This window comes from Mirounga leonina, unplaced genomic scaffold (assembly GCF_011800145.1).
Source record: "Mirounga leonina isolate KUSES-001 unplaced genomic scaffold, KU_Mleo_1.0 Mir_224, whole genome shotgun sequence".
NCBI lineage: Eukaryota > Metazoa > Chordata > Mammalia > Carnivora > Phocidae > Mirounga > Mirounga leonina.
The window spans coordinates 19,607,692-19,628,296 of record NW_023270615.1 but is presented as its reverse complement, the minus strand read 5'-3'; the positions used below and the strand labels follow the sequence as shown (position 1 = coordinate 19,628,296).

Below are 20,605 nucleotides of genomic sequence, written 5' to 3'. Positions count from 1 at the left end.
AGAAAGAGGCTGTGGGCATGCCTGGCAGGGGGCCACCTGGGGGCCAAAGGGACCTGCAGGAAACGTGGAAAAGCGAAGACCCACCCATCCTTCTCCACAAGGTAGGAGGTTTTAACATCACAGTCACTGGCTACACACACACACACACACACACGTGCACACACACAGCTCAGGAACAAGAAACAGAGCTTACTGCCAAAGGCCTGGGCCAGCCCCGATCGGGGTGCTGGAGTGCCACTCCCTGGACTCTTCTAGACACCAGGCCAGCTCACCTTGGTGATGAAGTCTTCCTGGGAACACAGCTTGTCAATGTAGCTCAGGAGACCCGGGTCCGGGTAGGTCGTGGCCTCATCCTGCTGTGGCTCCTTCCCGTCCTCTCCCCATTCACCGGCTGGCCCCCCCGGGGCTGAGTGGCCAGGCCCCAGCAGCCCCTCCATGATGTCCACGTACTCTCTCACGGCCTCAGGGGGGATCTCCTTGGGCGCCTTGTTCTCCAGGGGCCGTGGGGGTCTGTGTGGCTGCAGGCGGGAGGGCTGGGCCCTGGAACCCGCCTTCCTGCGAATGCACGCTGGGGCGGAGCGGGAGGAGGGAGGGGGCGTGAGGGGCTCCAGCAGTGCATCGGGGGACGCTGGTGTCAGTGGGGGATGGGTCACGGCCACCCGAGGCCACAGGCACCGTGGGACAGGCAGAGGGGAGAGGCGGAGAGTCTCAGAGCGATACGCGTGAGCAAGTGTGGACCCGCCGATCCTCCAAGGGTCTCCCCACAGCCCACTCTCCCGGCAGACTTTGTGTTGGGTCCCCTAACAGGAGGGGGGAGAGTAGTGAAGAAATTCACCCGGTCAACACCTGTCCTGACAAAGGGCAGCTGAGGCCCCAGGCTCTTGGTGGCTGTTCTGGTCAAAAGACCAATGTCCACTTGAAGGAGAAGACCCATATGGGGGCAGTGGCCTTCCCTCGGTCCCCGCTGCCATGGGCCACCAGCTGCCATGGAACATGGGGCCGTACCTGGCTGTGGGCCCGCTTCTGGGGCTGGGGGCCCCCGCGGCTCAGGCTTCGGCGGAGCTGGAGGAGGCAGGCCCTGGGCCACCTTCAGCCACTGCAACTTCTGAATCTGCATCTCCTCCTCCAGCTCAAACTCCATGAACCTGGGGGTGAGGAGGCCCGGGCCGCACTGAGGAGGGGACCCGGCCCTGGAGCCCGCAAAGCCAGCAGCCGGTTGAGGAACCGGGAGAGGCAGTGCCTTGGAGGGGCGGCCGTGGCCCCGGCCACCAAGGAGGCAGCCGGCTGGCTGTCCAGCACATCCCCTCCACAGCCCCCGCGGAGGGAGTCCCACCCCAGGGGAGGGGCTCTCAGGATCTCCAGCCCTTCCCAAGACCTTCCCATGGAGGCAGGGCTGGGTCCCGATCAGGGGAGGGTGGAACTCCCAGGGGGGCAGGGGAGGGTGGCCCCCTGTGGTGAGCATCAGCACAGGCAGACCCTGCCCTCGGCCCGGCCCTCGCACCCCGCAGCCCCGGGCCAGAGACCCCGACTCACTTTCCTGCCATCTCGTAGTAGATGACGCGGTCGAAGTTGCTTCTGCGCTGCCATTCCTGCACGGCCCGCCACACTCCCTCCTCCAGCGTCATAGTGGGCTTCAGGCGGGCCAGGGACCGCAGCACCGGGCTGCAAGCCGTCGGGGTCAGGGGCCGGCTGCAGTCCGTCACCCCCAGCCGCCCCCGCTCCTCTGGAGCCCGCGGCCCCCCGCCCCAGCATGACCGCGTGCTGGCAGGTGACTGCCGGCAACGAGCCCAGGCCTCTGCAGGAAGTGCCGTCGCCCCGTGTTCAGGAGGGACCCCAGATGCCACGGCCAGGCCTGCCGGGTCACAGCTCGGCAGGAGGGATCCACGCCCTCACCCCTTCACCAGCTCTGCCCCCTCCCCTCCTGACTGGACTCCTCCGGGACAACGGGGGGGGGGGGCCGCACGCGGCCTCTGCTGGGCCCTGCAGGTCCCGAGCCTCCTCTGATGTGCCGGCCCCTGGCCATGAGACGCCCCAGCCTGTGTTCCCAGGAGCCAGGATGGCAGAGAGCCCGGCACCCAAACCATGGCCCCTCCTGACACCGGGACCCTCTCTGCCTGTGAGTGCCCCCCGAATGCCACCGTGATGCCTCTGGAAGGTAAAGGTTGGCTGGACTCCCCGAGGGTTGGGGTTCCGCTGAGGTGGGTGACTGAAAGGTGTCCTGGACCAGAATGTGTCTTCCCAGAGCACGGACCCGGCCCCACACCTTCCTCCCAGCGCCCCTGGGTCACCGCCCCGTGTGCGCACCCCAAGGTCGTCCTGCGTGGGAGCTGCAGGAGAGCGGGGGACACTCACATGAGGAAGCAGGAGAGAGCTTCTGCATCGGGGCTCTGCGGGAGGTGCCTCCGGGCCAGCGACTTGAAGCGCTGCCAGCGCCTGAAGTTCTCGTAAACACTCTTGGGGTTACAGGAGTCCTCGGGCGAGGCCGTGGTCGGGCTCCTGGCCAGGCTGCCCTCCCTGGAAGCCCCGTGAGGCTGTGGCCCGGCGTTCACTGGGGGCACGATGGGGGTCGGCTGGGCAGCCAGGGGTGGGGCTGGGGCTGGAAGGCCTGGGGCCAAGCCTCCCTTGCCAGCCTGGGGGCCCCCAAAGGCCGAGGCAGGCATGCTGGTCTCCAGCACAGAGGCTGCCACGAAGAGGGGTGCGGGACATGAGGCACCCCCACAGAGGGCCCCTGGAGCACTCCAGCTGAGGGGGGCCTGAGTAAGGACGATGGTCTGAGTCTGGGGTGTCTCCGAGGACCCCCGTTCTGACCTGACCTGGACAATGACATTGCAGGTCCCGGTCCCACTTGGGACAAGGCCATGCTCTCCTGCAGCCAATGGTGAGTTGGGGAGGGCTGGCAGCACCAGGGGGCCACCGGGAGGGAATGGTGGGGTCAGGAGGGGCGGTGCGTGCTGCCCCCAGAGTGGCCGCCAGGGCGAGGTGGGAGTGGGGGCGGGAAAGGGCCATGACGTGACGGAAGACATGGAAGCTCCGGGGCCCATGGCCACATGGGGTCCCAGCACTGGAGATGCTGTGGATGGAAGGAAAGGACAGGATGGAGTCAGAGAATCCGTAGCCGGGAGGGAGGACCCAGGGCCCCCTTAGTCACTGGGGAGCAGAGCAGTTAATCTCATCGTGTGAGGGACATCACAGAAAAGGTGCAGTTGGCAAGTGTCCCCAAGTGATTTCCATGCTCTGGCCTCCAGCAGAGAATTACCGCCCCCGCCCCTCCCACCAAGAGAGCCTGTCTGCCCAGAAGCAGCAGCCTGGGCCAGCACGGACTCTGAGAACCTCCCACGGACCCCCGGACACTACCCTCCAGCCTCAGGGGCAGGCTCCCAAGACGTGGGCCTGGCTGGACACCTGCCCTGTGGGAAATGGCCTCAGCAGGCTCCCTGACAGCTGGGGACCCCCTCCAAGGTTCATCCTCGGCACCCGAAGGGCCTCTGTGAACAGACAGTGTCTAAAGCGTTCGGGCCCCTCTCCTGCTAGCCTTCCTGTTCCTGACGCTCCCTATGAATCCCTCCCTTGTCCTCCTGGCCCAACACAACACAACAAGAACACTTGACCTCTATCTCTGCCGTGAAAGCTCCCTCCAAACCCTGACGGAAGCCCATCTCAGATCCATCCACACACACACAGGACACAGGGCCAGGGGCTCTGCCTGCATGCAGCAGCTCTGCTCCAGGAGAGGGGTCTGGGACGCAGGTGTGTGTTCCCTGAGTTTCTGTCACTCACAGCCAGCGATGGCTGTAGACAGTAGCCAAGAGCCATGGGCTGGGGAGCCGCTGTCCCTTGGGACTGTTTGTGGGAGTGCAGACTGCCTGTGGTCCTCCCCCAGCAGCTCCCTCCGTGGAACGTGAAGATGACTAGGAACCAAGCAGGAGGCCAGTGCCGGCAGAACAAGGCGTCTGGAAACAGGTGTCTGCTCATGAGGAACCCATGCAGATCCTAGTCCAGGAGGACAAGGTACACACCTGTGCACCTAGCATAAGGACAGGTGCCCTCGGATGTTTAGTAGAAACACAGACGGTCATTGTCCCCTTCTGGGCTCCTCCCCTACCCCTCTTTAAAGAGGACTCAGGCTTCATGGGTGCTCCACAGGATAACCGACCACACTGTACTTCTGTTCCCTGTCCAGGATGCAGGGACGTGGATTCAAGCAGACTCGTCATCTCAAAGGTAAAACCCGGCGCTGAGGTTACGCCAGGAAACAGGACAAGAGGAAGCAGGTATGAACTGCGTTTCCTCAAGAGGGAGAGTGACCCAGAGCAGCTGAGGAGCCCAAGCCCTACCTTGAGGCCACCTGGTGCCCTGTCCCTGCTGAATCCAAGACCACGACCACCTGGCCTGGGGGCACGTGAGCTCTAGGCTGGAAGGACTGGAAGCCCCGGGCGGGGGTGTCAGACTGACCTCCAGCCCAGGTCTCGGAGAGGACGCACCATCGCACACTTGGCCACAGACGGCCCCACGGAACAACGTTCTGGCTAAGACCCCCTCTCCCCCCGCCCCTGCCTGTGCCACCAGCTTGACACACTCCCACCTCTCCCTGCAAACTGTCCAAGTGATTCTTGGCCTCCAGAGAGAATCAGTGCTCCTGCCACCACCCTTTCTCCACACACAGGGCATTTCCCCTGCCAGGTCTTGACCCACCTTCAAGGAGCCCTCCTCCCCAGGGTCCTTGCAGGTTTCTGAGGACTCCCAGCCTCCTAGCCCCCAAGGCGAGCTGTCCTTGGGTGTCCAGTGAGCTCCCCTTCCTGTACCAACCCCGCCTAAGTGCCCCTAGCCAGTGTCACGTTTGAATCCCAAGGATTTCAGGAATGGCCGGCACTCTGACACGTCCAACCCAACCTACAGGCTTACCTCCTTCCGAAGCCATCCCCACAGGCAGGGGATGCGGCTGCCTGGCAGCCTCCACAGTGAGAAAGGTCACGTCCAGGACCCACACAGTGAGCTGCTCCAGGAGATGCTCAGGATCCAAGTCAAGGAGGGAAAAGTTTGAATCTAAACAGGGATAGAATGCAGACTCATGACATTCTTCAGTGGGGGAGGGGCGGAGGGCCACTGACCTGGGTGGGGGTGGGGAGACATTCCATGAGTCAGGCTCTGGCAGGTAGGCCAGAACCCCAAGCTCCTTTCAAATGATACAGGGGCAACACGATTGGGGTGTGCTTTCCAGGCCGTTTATACACTGTTTTCCACGTTCACAGCACCAAGGTGTGACTCGGTGCTCCTTTGGTTGGATTCTGTATCCAGAAACCTAGGTTTGTGTCCTTGACCCACTCTGCTTCCTACCTGGCTCTTGACTGATTCAACAGGGGCTGAACTTTCTGGACAAAACTCAGAACAGACATTCTGATGAACACATGGGTCCTTAAGGCCACATGGAACTGAGGGTTTCAAATCAGCCTTGTGTCGGCAGATCCCATGGGTTTGGCTGCACATCAGTCTTCAGCCATGGGTGCTTCTGTGCCCACCGCCCTGCAGTGCTCGAAGCCCGGCTGACTCCAGCAGGACCCGCCTTACTAGGACGCCCTTCGCCGGAAAGCCCCCGTCTCTCAGAGAGAGGACGTGGAGCCTACCCTACAAGACCAGAAATACGATGTTTTGTTCCCTGGTATATTACACTGTTGTTTGATGTTGATTTTTAACCTCTTTCATTATTTTAGTAGACACTTTCAAAAAACAATTCCTTTGTTTGGTTCAAAATCAAACCGTATATAGTGGAGTATGCAGTGACGCCTCTTCCTCCCACCTCCTACTCCTGGCAACCCAGCCCCTTTCTTACAGGAAACCAGTGTTACCTGTATCGTTCAGATCTTTAGAGAGATGTAATGTGCCGCAAAATTAAGTGTTAAGTTATTTCTGTTTTTTGAAAAATGAATGTATATTTCTCTCTGGTTAAAAGTTGATATAGGTTCCAAAATACATGTGGATATGCACAGTGATTGTTTTTGTTCTGGTAATGTGGCTCCTCTCCTTATTTCTGGGGGCTAGATTCCTAGAAGAAGTGCTACAGTCCTTTACAATTCAAGGGACCCTGTCCAATAGGGTGGCCAGATTTAGCAAATAATAATAATAATAAACACTATTTTGAATTAGAATTACAGATAAACAGGGAATCAGCTTTTACAGTAATTATGTCCCATGCAATATTTGAGATATACTTTTAACTCAAATCTTTTTCCCCTTTATCTAATTTTGCATTTAGCTGGGATTTTGTATTTTATCTGGCATCTCTACCAAAAAAGTGTAACATATTCAGTTCCTATTAGTCACTTACATGTGAGAAAGAGAACTTGGATATGGAGACTCAAGGGTGCTATCTTGGCTTCACCACAAAACTCATCTGTGTGCACACACACACACACACAGACACACACAGTGTCTGCAGGCCCTCTGAATGATTTGGAATTTGGAAGAGCCGTCACATATCACTGAGTGTCTAGGCTCAGTGGGAGTAAGGACAGAAAGAAGGGACAGGAAATCTTCCCCTTTCTTACATTAAAGCGGCATAGAAAGACCGTACAGCCATGGTTTTTCGAGGTGCTAAAATCACTACTCATGGGTCGCCTGGGTAGCTCAGATGGTTAAACGTCTGCCTTCGGCTCAGGTCATGATCCCAGAGTCCTGGGATCGAGCCCCACATCGCGCTCCTGGCTCAGCGGGGAGTCTGCTTCTCCCTCTCCCTCTGCCTCTCCCCCTGCTCATGCTCTCTCTCTATATATATATAGCTCTGTCTCAAATGAATAAATAAAATCTTAAAAAAAAAAAATCACTACTCATGAAATGGATGTGCCCCTTGAGACAAAGCCAGGAATGTATCCATCGCTATCCATTCCTCACTCACAACCAGCTTCCTCTAAGTGCTAGCTGGCCAGTCTGAGCCTGGAAGCCCTGCTCATGGTTTGGTCTCATGACAGACCTTGGTTCTTTGGAATCCAGTCTCACTGCATGTGGTCCCATGTGCATGGGAATCATGGTAGCACCCCTTTAAAAATCTCCTTGATTCTTATTTTCATGTTGTGCATCAGTGTCAGTTTATCAGGAACACGATGATATGAAGGAGCGTTGGTGTTTTGTGAGAAGGGAGGACTGTTAGGACGTGGGACAAGGGTGATGAGCAGTGAGAACTTCAGGTTGCCACCAAATGTCTTGGGAGACAAGCCTCATTCCCGCGGTCGTGACAGCAGAGTTCCTGTGACAGCAGGGTGTTGGGGAAGGAAAGGGAGGTTCAGAAGGATGGCTCCACACTGAACATACACTGAACAAGACTCCTGTTTAGGCGCTGAAACGGTTCCTTGCCCCCTGCAAAGGAAAGTTGACTCCAAAGGCCACTGTCGTGTGAAAACGTATCAGGGTCCATATGGAAGGAGAAGGGCATGGACTTCTCCCCCTCCCCCCATGCTACAGTTGTGTAAGAAAGTCACTTCTCGATTCCTGTCCAATTTCCTCATGATTTTGTGTTCTCACAAGTCACACCATGACACGGTCCAGGGAATATTTACATGGAATACTTCTGGAGGGTCCCATTGGCCACCTGAAGGGAGTGCGGCCCTTTGGGACACTTCCCAGGCCCTTCACTCTGTGCAGCCCACACGTGGCCCTCTACACGTACCCCTCTGTCTAGTCTCTCTGGCAGCTCCTCTATGCAGGCTTCCTTGACCTTACCTGGGGACATGAGCTGAGAGCAATTCAAGCAAATCACAGTGAACTTTATTTCAAAATCCCTGTTGGGAACTGAAAAAACAAACAACTTGGAGACATTTCTCAGGCCTTGAGCTTTTATCATGAGAAGCCTGAAATGATTTTCACCCCACAGCTTCCCACTAGAGAGATGCTGAGGCACACTGTTGGACTCAGGCACTCGAGAAAGCAGGTCCCTTCTTGCTTCCTCCCCTTGTTCCATCATTCCACCAAGTATTCACAAGATTCTCACCCATGGCTCAGATGTAGCATCTGAATGAGCCTTCTTGGGGCCACTGATATAAAAATGGCACTGTGGGAAAATTATCTGGTCTCAACTCTGCAACCATTTCTGTACTACTTCAAAATCCTAGAGCCCAGAAGCAGATGGAATCCCAAAGTAGCCCAAATGCAATTTGGGCAGACCGGTCATAGAAGGCAGTACTAGAAATCCTTTGCACCCTGACCTCTGAGCATTCCTGTAGTGACTGCTGAGATAGAACCATCTCTGGACAGGGCTCACAGGTCTGAGAAAGCGACGACCTTCCCCCCCGTCACAGAACATCGGCAGAAGGGGAGGCGGCAGGCGTGCGTGCTGTGGACTCTTCTTTCTGTGCGCCTGGAGGTGTGCCGGGGGAGGTTTCCGAGGTACGCTGTGCCGAGAAACAGCACCAATCTGGCAAAGGACCGGAAAGAGATGGGATGATGGAAGCTTCTCCCCAAAATAGTACAAAGGGCAACCAGTTGAATCCCTTTCTCATGCCCACTGCAATCTGTAGATATTCCAAAAGAGGAGGCAGGGGAGAGCAAAATTGTTGCCGTATCGCCTGCTGGGTCCCCTGAAGTTGGCGCGTGCGGACCCAAGGTGTAAGACAAGCCTCGCAAGGAAAGCTCTGTGGACGCGCATTCATTGACGGGCTCCCCCAAGAAGGCTATTGTGCAGAGGCCGTGCCTCGGGAAAAGTCGGGGGATGGAGTCGGGAGGATCCCTCCGAGTGTTCCCGGGTCTGAATTCTCCACCAGAACTGTGCTGCCATGGAACCTTCGGGCTCAGGGGCTCAGGCGGGCGCGGCGGCTGCGGAAAGGCACGAAGGAGCAGCAGGACTCGCGGTCCGGGCGGAGGGCGGCACTGGCCGCACGCGAGGCCCTTGGGCTTCGGGCGCACCTGTCCCAATCGTTAGGAAGGTCGCGTCTGAGGCCAGGGAGTGCACGTCTGCGATGGCAGGACCGCGAGTGCCCACTCCACACGCGCTGGCTTGAAGGCGGGGCGGCCACAAAGAGTGCGGGCAGGTAGGTGTCCCCGGTGCAGCCGTCGGTGCAGCCCTCGGCTCCCACGCCCACCGCTTCCCGCCTGCCCTGCAAGGACCTCCGGGCCCGTTCCCAGCGTGCCCCGCGCGCGCACGCACGCGCACACCCGCAGGGGGCGGGGCTGAAGTCGCCCGAACCCACCCCCCTAACGGCTCCCAGCGTCCGTTGTGGCGGCCCGTGGGAGGAGGCGCGCATGCGCGAGCGCGCGGGCGGGGTCCCCAACGGTCCTCCGGCTGCGGCCGGGGCCGTGCGTGGCGGCCTCGTGCTTGGGTGACGTAGGCTCGAGGCAAAGGGCGCGCGTTCCCTGGCTGCCGGGTTGGCCGCCGTCTGTGGCGTTCTCACTTCCGGATGCGTGCGCGCCTCAGGTGTGGCCTCAGGGGACCGGAGGTGTGGACGGTCGGCGCCTCGTCTCCGGCTGTAGGCTCTGCGTGGTTCGCGGTGTGCCCTCCTGGGCCCCGGGGCGGTGAGGCCGGTTCTGGCGAGGTCCCAGTGAGGCCGCGGGTCTGGGGCCCGCGCCTGGGGGCCTGCTCGGGGGTCGGGGTCCGGGTGTCCCTCCGGCCCCCTCCGTGTCCCGGTGCCTGGTGCGTGGGGCGGGCCGGCGGTGAGGAGCGTCGTGGTTCCCGGTGTGACGGTGTGGATATGCGAGGGGAGTGCAGCGCGGGTGGGGCTGATGCCCGAGCGAAGCAAAATCGAGGGACGGCAGCAGGTACCCATTAGGTGTGTGGAATTTACAACGCAGTGTTGTAGTTGTGTCATCATCGGTACATTACGTGCTGCACTCTGATAGGTGTGTGTGTGTTTGCCTCTGTTGAACTTGTTTTGGGAGAGCTGGTTCTGATGGTTAAGCTTTTGCCCGCACACTACTGCGTGTTCATCCGGGACTATGGTTGTATTCTTTGGGAGCGAAAGGACCGTGTGGGTGTGTTTGTAGAGCAAGGTGTGTGTCTGTGTGTTCGTGGGTTGTTGAGATTCACTGTTTGAGGATGTTCGGGTTTGCGCTTGTTTTTGGAGGTGGGGGGCCTGTGGGTAGTGATATGTATCAGGAAATGTGTGGTTTATGTGTCTTTGCGGTCTCCCGTGGATTGTAGGACTTCACGGCAGTGGGTGGTTTTGTGCGCGTCGTATTTGAGAGTCTGCTCGGGATGTGTTTACATGAATTCCTAGTTTGAGGTTTATTTGTATTTTGTGTGTGTTTTTGTTTAAGATTTTTATTTATTTGACAGAGAGACACAGCGAGAGAGGGAACACAAGCAGGGGGAGCGGGAGAGGGAGAAGCAGGCTTCCCGCCGAGCAGGGAGCCCGATGCGGGGCTCGATACCAGGACCCTGGGATCACGACCTGAGCCGAAGGCAGACGCGTAACGACTGAGCCAGCCAGGCGCCGTTTATTTGTACTTTTATAGAGTTGGTGGGAATCTGACTAGGATATCCTCATGTGTGAGTTGGTGAGGTCTTTGTGGATATTTGGGGCTAAGGGGAAGTCCTGAGTGTGTTTCTGAGAGTAGGTGGGGTTAAGTTTACTTAGAGGGTTTGAGTTGTAATTCAGGCGTACTCAAGGTGTTTGGGTAACGCGTTTGTGATTTAGGACTTTGGGAATGTTTATGTATAGATGTTAGCCCCCTAAATGTTAGCAATTTGTGTGTAATGTCGGGTTTGGGAGGGTTAGCTGCTTGTTCATATTCGCAATGTTGGGCAGAGTGTGTGTATTATTTTTGGTGTAGGGTCTGTTTAAGTATTTTCTATGAAAATGAATAAAGGAAATTCTGTTTAATAGGGACCTGGTGAGCTCTCAGGCACTACCACTCACTCCCATTAGCAGACCCAGTAGGAAAAAGTATTCTTGACTAATCCAGCAGTAGATTTTCTCCTTGCCCACAGCAGCCCAGCGGATGAAAGTCTGCCACTACCCTGAACTTCTGATTTTCTCCAGTGAAATTTGATTCAAAACCACTCCTCCCCGCTTACTGCTTTCCTCTATAAAAACAAGCCCCTCTCTTTTGTTCTCTGGACTTGCCTACAGTTTGCCATAGTTCGAATGTTCCAAACTGCACTTCCTCTGCTGTTCCTGAATAAAGTCATTCTGCTGCTAAATGACTGGCTGTTTTATTTTTAAGGTTGACATTTTGAAATGTGGATGGATCCTCTGTGCATTCAGGGCACGCTGTCTAGTTACATGCATTTCTTTTGGTGATTTTCAGGAGTTGTGAGCACATATCTGGGGGTGTAAGGGCAGGTCTGTGACTATAGGATTGGTGGTATGTCACATATGTGCAGATGAATGGGTTGTATGGTGTGGGGGGGCTTAATCTGTATTCTGAAAGACTGGAGTTATTTAATTGAGTCTTTGAGAGTGATTATGTGTATCTGAGTAATGTGAAGCTTCATGTGTATTTGGGGGTATAAGGTGGTATGTTTTCATTTTTGAAGCATGCTGGGTAATTGGGAATATTTGGGGCTTGTGAGAAACGTGTTTATGTCTGTATTCATGGAGCATGGCAGATTGGATGAATATTTTTATGGTATGTGTGTTTTTCAATAGGGTGTTATTAGTACATATCTGGGAATACTTTTATACTGATACAATAATGGGATTATATGTTTATACAGGGGAGTTGGAGAATTGTATTTGCATATACTGGGGGTGTGTAAAGATGGTTTTGTGATCATTTAGGAATGTGGAAGTTTGAGACCTTTTTAAATTGGGACTTGAAAGGGTCTTACATGTATTTATATATGATGTGCTAGAGATGTTTCCTTGTGTTGGAGTGTATACTGGTTTATGTTTACATTTATCAGCACATGGGTGAATTATATAAGTTTATTCATAGGGTTTGGTGTTGTCAGGAATAGTCAAAGTGATTTCCTTTGGAGAATGCTAGGGATTTTGTACATTTTTGGGAATGTCTGGGGACTGTGGTGGTAATGTTGTATTCTAGAAATGTGAGGATGATGTGTAGTGTTTTGGTATAGATGTATAATGTCTGTTTAGAGATTGGGAGTGTGTGTGTGTTCATGGGTGTGTGGGGGTCATGAGTGTAGGGTACAAGGATTGTTGGTGTTTTATGTGTATCTGAGTGAAGGTATATTCATGGTTAGTTTGTGAGTGTGTATGTTAGTGAGTTCAGGGATCCACTTCTGTAACTTCTGGAATGTTTTGGTTGAAGAACTTGGTGGGGTTTCTTATATGCATGCTTTCAGTGTTTGTGGGGGTATTCTATGAATTTGGTAAGTGAGGTTTTTTGTGGCTGTGTATGTATTTGGGTTCATCGGTGGCTTATGGGATGTGTATTCTACCAAGATGTGGATGGTTCAGTGTGTGTATTTGGAAACAGTCTGTGTAGTTTGGGTATGTGTTCAGGAATTGTAGAGTATGTGCATTTTAGAGCTGTGAGATTGTGGGAATATTTTTGGGTGGTTCATGAAACAGCTGTATATGTGGTATTTTTTGAGAGCCTGTCCTTTTAGGGTATTTATTGTAAACTTGTGGGTAGCATGTTAGTTATTTGTTTGTATTTGGGCATGTGTGTATATAGTTGTAGGCGCAGCATTTGAGTATCTGAGGTATGTAGGATTTTGTCTGTAAAAATCTCGTTAGTAAGAGGAGGTTTGTATGTGTATTCAGGGTGCAGGTAGCCACTGTATGTATGTGTTTAGGTTTATGAAAGATTGTACGTTCTGAGATGTATTCTGGAGATATGCAGTGTGGTTCTGTTTGTATATTCAGGGTGAAAGTTCAGGGTATTACTTGGGGTACAAGTGGATTGTGTGCACATGTTCATATGAAAGGGGATAGAGTGCACTGGAACTGGCTTGTAGTAGCTTGGGCTAGTTAATTGTGCATATTTCTTCCCAGTTCTGTGACTTATGGTGGAATTAGTCATGCTGAGAATATTAACACCAGGTAAATTGTTAAATGCCACAAATTAATGCTTTACCACCTACCCCTAAAGAGCATTTTATGAAGCATTTACCAGGATTTACCACTGGTGTGTATGGGTGTGGTGTGTGTGAAGCAAGGATATTCAGGCATCAGTGGGTATGTGTATGGAGTCTACATGAATTGTGAGCAGGGCATCTGTGGCTGTAGGCCCTTGTATGTGTGACTGGTCATTCTGAATCATGGCATTGCTCCTAATTGGTTGGTTCATTCTTTAGGGCCAAAGAATATCCCCCATTAATGTTAGTGATTTTTGGCTTCTTATGCAGATGGGTTCAAGGGTGTCTGTATGCTGTGCAGGTGGACACTCCTTCAACATTCATGTCATCCTGTAGCCCCAACTACCCCCTTTACCTGATTCTCACACACTAAACCAATACTCCTCCTGACCTAAATCATCCCAGGGTTAGGTACCAGGCAACGAGAGACAACACCTCTAGCCTAAAACCCACCAGAACTATTCAAACCAGGCAATCCTAAACTGTTTATTCTGCCCTGCCTTGCCTTTCCTATGGACACTCCAGTAAAGAATCTGGCATTGGCTTCCTCCTTACTCCTGTTTCTGCCTCCTGCCCAAACCTGGTGCTTCCCCAGGGCCATGCATGGTGTGCTGCGCCCTCCTGTTTGGGGAGATGCAAGTAATGGAGGCTGCTTTCAATGGCATTGGTGCTCCATAAATTATGGCACCTCCATAAATTAAATCCTGGGCATGATTTTAGAACAATTTGCACAACCAGCAGCATGACTCAGTGTTCACTGGAGGGGGCTTACCTCTGCATTGCTCTCAGCTTCCCAACTGATAATTACTACACAGCAGGTCCTGCCTGAGTTGTACTTGGGCTGCTACCACTTTGTGCTGTGTCCTCTGTATACTGCCCTGGCATTCCAACTAAAATTATTACAGCATCTTAAAGGTGGTATGGTGTAGGTCTGCAAGGGCTGTAATTCCCTACTTCATGCCTTCCTCAGGAGGGTTGATCTCATCTGTCTTTTTCCTGAGATCTACATGCGTAGCTTCTGGGCTGCGGACCCCAGGAGTTACTAGAATAATGCGCTAACATACAAGGCAGAGGTTTCCTCCACTAGACTGTGCTGGGAATGAATCTGATCATCTAAGGCAACAGTGCTGATTCAGAAGTAGGCTGCTGGTTTTTTCCATTTCTATTGAAGTATAATTGACATAACATTGTTTAAGATGTACAATGTGATGATTCGGTACACTTATATATTGTAAAATGATTGTCACAAGAAGATTCATTAACACCTCCATCACTTCACATCATTTTTTAATAATTAAACCATTTAAGATCTACTTCTTAGCCACATAATATCATTAATGATAGGCACTATGCTGTAAATTAGATCCCCAGAACTTACTTGTCTTATAAATGAAAGGTTACATCTTTGGCCAACATTGTCCTGTTTTCCCCACTCTCTGGCTTCTGGCAACCACCACCATTCTGTCCTGCTTCCATGAGTTTAGTTTTTGTACATCCCATGTATAAGTGACGTCATATAGTATTTGTCTTTCTCTGACTTCACTTAGTATAGTGCCCTCAAAGTCTATCCATATTGTAAATGGCATGATTTCTTTCTCTTTCATGGCTGAATAATATTCGTGTGCGTGTGTGTGTGTGTGTATTTATTTTTCCATGTATTTGTTGATGGGCACTTAGGTTGTTTCCATATCTTGGCTATTGAGAATAATGCTGCAGTGAATATGAGAGTGGAGATATCTTTTTGATGAAGTGATTTCATTTTCTTTGGATATATACCCAGAAGTGGGATTGCTAGATCATATGTTAGTGCTATTTTTAAAAAATTTTGAGGAATATTCATATTATTCCCCATAGTAGCTGTACCAGTGTATTCCCACCAATAGTGCACGAGGGTTCCCTATTCTCCATTTGTTATCTTTTGTCTTTTTGATGATAGCCATTCTAACAGGTATGAGGTGATATCTCAGTGTGGTTTTTTTCTTCTTCAAATTTTTATTTAAATTCTAGTTGGCTAACATATAATGCAGTATTGGTTTCAGGAGTAGAATTTAATGATTCATTATGTACATATAACACCCAGTGCTTATTATAACAAGTGCCCTCCTTAATACTCATCACTTTTCAGTATGTTTTTGATTTTCATTTCACTGATGATTATTGATGTTGAGCATCTTTTCATATACCCATGAGTCATTCACATGTTGTTTTTTAAAAAACTGTGGTGGGCATTAAGGAGGGCACATACTGCATGGAGCACTGGGTGTTATATGAAAACAATGGATTGTGGATCACCACATCAAAAACTAATGATGTATGGTGACTAACATAACATAATAAAATTAAAAAAATAAAAACTATGTATTTGGGTCCTTTGACCATTTTTAATTTGATTGTTTGGGGGGGTTGTTACTTAGTTGTATGAATTTCTTATATATTTTGGGTACTAACTCATCACTGTAGGTTCTCTTTTCATTTAGTTGAATGTTTCTTTGCTAATGCAGAAACATTTAGTTTGATGTTGTCCATTTTTTAATTTATGATTTTGTTGCTGGTTTTGGTGTCATATTCAAAAACTTGTTGCCAAAACTAATGTCAAGATTATTTTTCCCTGTGGTTTCTTCTAGGAACTTTACAGTTTCAGATCTTACATTTAAATCTTTAATCTATTTCTAGTTAATTTTTGTGATTGGTGTAAAGTAGGGATCCAACTTGATTCTTCTGCATGTGATTATCCAGTTTTTCCAACACTATTTATTGAAGAGACTATTCTTCCCCCATTGAGTAATCTTGGCTCCCTTATCAAATATTAGTTGACTGTATATTCATGGATTTATTTCTGGGATGTCTACTCTGTTCTGTTAGTCTATGTGTCTTTTTTATGCCAGTACCATACTGTTTTGATTATTGTAGCTTTGTAATAAAGCTGGAAATGAGGAAGTTTGATACCTCCAGCTTTGTTCTTTGTCCATATTGCATTGGCTATTTGTGGTCTTTTCTGACTTCATACAAATTTTAGGATTTTTTTTTCTATTTCTGTGAAAAATGCCATTGGGATTTTGATGGGGTTTGTATTGAAAATACAATGGCCTTGGGTAGTGTGGATATTTTAATAATATTAATTCTCTTGATCCATGAATATCGGGTATCTTTCCATTTGTTTGTCTCTTCAAATTCTTTCATCAAAATCTTACTGTCTTAAGTGTATAGATCTTTCACTTCTTTGGTTAAATTTATTCTTAAGCATTTTATTGTTTTTGATGCTATTGCAAGTGAAATTCTTTTTAAATTTCTTTTTCAGATATTTGGTTGCTAGTGTATAGAAGCATAACTATTTCTGAGTGTTGATTTTTGTATCCTGCAACTTTACTGAATTTATTTATCAATACAGTTTGTTGGTGGGGTCTTTAGTATTATCTATATATAAGATTGTATCATCTACAAACATAGACACTTTTACTTCTCCCTTCTGATTTGCATGCCTTTTATTTCTTATTTTGCCTAATCGCTTTGGCTGGGATTTCCAATACTATATTGAATAGAAGTGGGGAGAGTAGACATTCTTGTCTTCTTGATCTTAGAGGAAAGCTTTCAATATTCATCATTGAGTGTGATGTTAGCTATGGGTTTGTCATAAATGGCCTTTATTCCTTTATACCCAATTCGTGAGTAGTTTTTTTTAAAAGATTTTATTTGAGAGAGAGCGAGAGAGAAGATGAGTGGGGTGGAGGGGCAGAGGGTGAGGGAGGAGCAAGCCTCCCGCTGAGCAGGGAGCCTGATGGTGGGACTCAATACCAGGACCCTGAGATCATGACCTGAGCCAAAGGCAGACGCTTAATGACTGAGCTACCCAGGCGCCTTTGTGAATAGTTTTTAACATAAAAGGATGTTTTGTCAGTGCTTTTTCTGCATCTGTTGAGATGATCATATGATTTTATTAATGTGGTGTATTGCCTTTATTGATTTTCATATGTTGAGCCAGCCTTGCATCCCAGGGATAAATCCCCTTTGATTGTGGTATGACCCTTGTAATATGCTGTTGAATTTGGTTTGCTAGTATTTTGTTGAGACATTTTCACCTATATCCATCAGAGATAATTGGTCTGAAATCTTCTTTTCTTGTAGTGTTTTAATCTGGTTTGGGTATCAGGGTAATGCTGGTCTTATAAAATGAGTTTGGGAGTGTTCCCTCCTCTTCAGTTTTTTGGAAGAGTTTGAGAAGGATTCACATTTAATTCTTTTTTTTTTTTAATTTAATTTTATTATGTTAGTCACCATACAATACATCATTAGTTTTTGATGTGATCCACAGTTCATTGTTTATGTTATGTTAGTCACCATTAATTCTTATTTAAATGTTTGGTAGAATTCACCTGGGAAACCCTTTGTCCTGGGCTTTTCTTTTTTGGGACGTTTTATATTACTGGTTCAATCTCCTTACTTGTTATTAGTCTGTTCAGATTTTCTGTGTCTTTATGATTCAGTCTTGGGTGGTTGTATGTTTGTAGGAATTTATCTGTTTCTTCTAGGATATACAATTTGTTGGTGTATAGTAGTTCATAGTAGTCTCTTGTGATCCTTTGTATTTCTATGGTATCAGTTGTAATATCTCCTCTTTAATTTCTGATTTTTGAGTTTTCTCTCCTTTTTTCTTAATCTACTAAAGCGTTTTCAATTTTGTTCATCCTTTCAAAAATCAGCTCTTACTTTCCCTGGGCTTTTTTATTGTTTTTCTGGACTCTTATTTATTGTTGTTCTGGTCATTGCTTTTTCCTTCCTTTTTCTAACTTTGGGCATAGTTTTTCTAGTTTCTTGAGGTGTGAAATTAGGTTATTTGGGATCTTTGTTCTTAACGTAGACATTTTATCATTATAAGCTTTCCTCTTAGAACTACTTCTGCTGTATCCTTTAAGTTTTTGTATGTTGTGTTTCCATTTTCATATGTTTCAAGATATTTTAGTTTCCTTTTGATTTCTTCTTTGACCCATTGGTTTTTCAGGAGTGTGTTGTTTAATTTCCACACATTTGTGAGTTTTCCAGTTTTCCTCCTGTTACTGATTTCTAGTTTCATAACATTGTAGTCAGAAAAGATGCTTAGTATGAGTTCAGTCTTTATCAGTTTATTAAGTAAGACCTCTTTTGTGAACCAGCATATGTCTATCCTTGAAAATATTCCATGTGCACTTTAGAAGAATGTGTATTCTTTCTTTCTTTCTTTCTTTTTTCCATTATGTTCAGTTAGCCAACATATAGTACATCATAAGTTTTTGTTGTAGTGTTCAGTGATTCATTAGTTGCATGTAACCCCCAGTGCTCATCCCAACATGTGTTCTGCAGCTGTTGAATAGAATATTCTGTATACATCTCTTAGGTCCATTTGGTCTAAAGTATGGTTTAAGTTCAGTATCTCCTTATTGATTTTTTTTTTTTTTTTTTGTCTAACTGATTTATCCATTGTTGAAAGGGGTATTGAAGTCCTGTGCTATTATTGTATTGTGGTCTATTTCTCCCTTCCAATATGTTAGTATTTGCTTAATATATTTAGGTGTTCTGATGTTGGGTGTATGTAAATTTATGATTGTTTTATCCTCTTGATGAATTGACTCCTTATCATTATAGAATGATCTTCTTCGTCTTTTATTACAGTGTTTGAGTTAAAGTCTGTATATCTAAGTATAGCTATTCATGTTCTCATTTGCACAGATTATTTTTTTCCATCTCTCCACTTTCAGTCTTTGTGTGTCCTTGAAGCTGAAATGAATTTCCTGTAGGCAGCATATTGTTGGGTCTGGGTGGGGGGGGGGGGTCTTTTTTTTTTTTTAAATCATCTGCTATGCCTTTTTTTTTTTTTTAAGATTTTATTTATTTGACAGAGAGAGACAGCAAGAGATGGAACACAAGCAGGGGGAGTGGGAGAGGAAGAAGCAGGCTTCCCGCGGAGCAGGGAGCCTGATGCAGGGCTCAATCCCAGGACCCTGGGACCATGACCTGAGCTGAAGGCAGACGCTTAACTGACTGAGCCACCCAGGTGCCCCATCTGCTATGCCTTTTGATTGAAGAAGTTGATCCATTTATATTCAGAGTAACTACTGATAGGTAAGGAATTACTAATGCCATCTTATTAATTGCATTCTGGCTGTTTTACAGCTCCGTGTTCATCTCTTGCTGTCTTTTCTTGTAAACTGATGATTTTCCATAACGGTATACTTTAATGCTCTTCTCCTCGTTTTTTGTGTATCTATAGATTTTTCTTTTTGGTTACCATGAAGTTTACCTAAAACATCTTAGAGATATAACAGTCTATTTTAAGCTGATAACTTAATTTCAATTGCGTACAAAAACTCTACCTTTTACTCACCTCACCACATCTTGAGTTTTTGGTGTCAAAAATTGCATCTTTTTGTATTAGATATTCATTAACAAATCATTTTAGCTATTGTTATTTTTAATAGTTTTATTCTTCAGTGGCACCTGGCTGGCTTAGTTAAGTGTCTGCCTTTGGCTCAGGTCATGATCCCAGTGTCCTGGGATCAAGCTCCACATCAGGCTCCCTGATCAGTGGGGAAGTCTGCTCTCCCTCTCTCTCTGCCCCCCACACCTGTTCATTCTCTCTCTCACTCTGCTCTCTCTCTCAAATAAATAAAATCTTTTAAGAAATAGGTTTATTCTTTAACCTTTTGTATTAGAGTTATTTCCACAACACCATACTACATTATTACTCTATTCTAAATTTGTCTGTATACTTACCTTTATCAGCATGTTTTATATTTTTATACATTTTCATTTTATCAATTAGTACCATTTCCTTTCAACTTTAAGAACTTTTTGGGGTGCCTGGGTGGTGCAGTTGGTTAAGCATCCGACTCTTGGTTTTGGCTCAGGTCATGATCTCAGGGTCATGGGGTTGAGCCCCATGTCAGTCTCCATGCTCAGCATGGAATCAGCTTGAGATTCTCTCTCTCCCTCTGCCCTTCTCACTCATGCGCTCTCCCTCTCTCCCTCCCTCCCTCCCTTCCTCTCTTCCTCTCTCTCTCTCTCTCACTCACTCAAAATACATACATACATACGTACATCTTTTAAAAAAAGAACTTTCAGCATTTCTTGTGAAACAGGTCCAGTTTAGATCAATGCCCTCAGTTTTTGATTTTTGGAGAAAATATCTCTTCTTCACTTCTGAAAGACATCTTTGCTGGGTAAAGTATTCTTGTTTGGCAGGTTTTTTTCTTTCTGCACTTTGAATTTATCATCCCACTCTCTCCTGGCCTGTAAGGTTTCTGTTGAGAAACCGACTGATATCACTTTATGGGGTTCCTTTATATGTGAGGGTTCTTTTTCTCTTAATGCTTTTAAAATTCTTTCCCTCTGATTTTAGACAGTTTTGTTATAATGCATCTTTGGGATCATTTTGGATTGATATTTTGGTATGACCTATTAGCTTCATGAGCTTGTATGTCCAAATCTCTCCTTAGGTTGGAAAGTTCTCAGACTTTCCATTTTTTCTTTTTCTTTCTTTGGCTTAAAATGGAAATTTTTAAATTATCTTATACAGTGTTGTATTCATTTCAGGTGTACAATATAGTGATTCACAAGTTCCACATATTACTTGGTACTCATCAAGATAAGTGTACTCCAAATCCCCAT

General features: G+C 48.1%; 1 protein-coding gene across 2 annotated transcripts in view; it reads right to left on the bottom strand.

The window, feature by feature from the left end:
- Positions 1-243: 243 nt before the first annotated feature.
- Positions 244-20,605, bottom strand: part of LOC118026382 (NUT family member 2G-like) — a 61,025-nt gene continuing 40,663 nt past the window's right edge. Inside the window, exons 2-6 of one of the 2 annotated variants that reach the window (XM_035029219.1) lie at positions 4,903-5,043; positions 2,353-3,070; positions 1,534-1,662; positions 1,006-1,145; positions 244-568 (exon numbers count right to left, since the gene is read on the bottom strand). In XM_035029219.1, coding sequence (XP_034885110.1) covers positions 252-568; positions 1,006-1,145; positions 1,534-1,662; positions 2,353-3,070; positions 4,903-4,918 — 1,320 coding nt within the window. In that variant the 5' untranslated portion in view covers positions 4,919-5,043 and the 3' untranslated portion in view covers positions 244-251. Of the gene's footprint in view, positions 1,146-1,533; positions 1,663-2,352; positions 3,071-4,902; positions 5,044-20,605 lie in introns of both variants that reach the window. The other variant, XM_035029218.1, reaches the window with a different exon arrangement.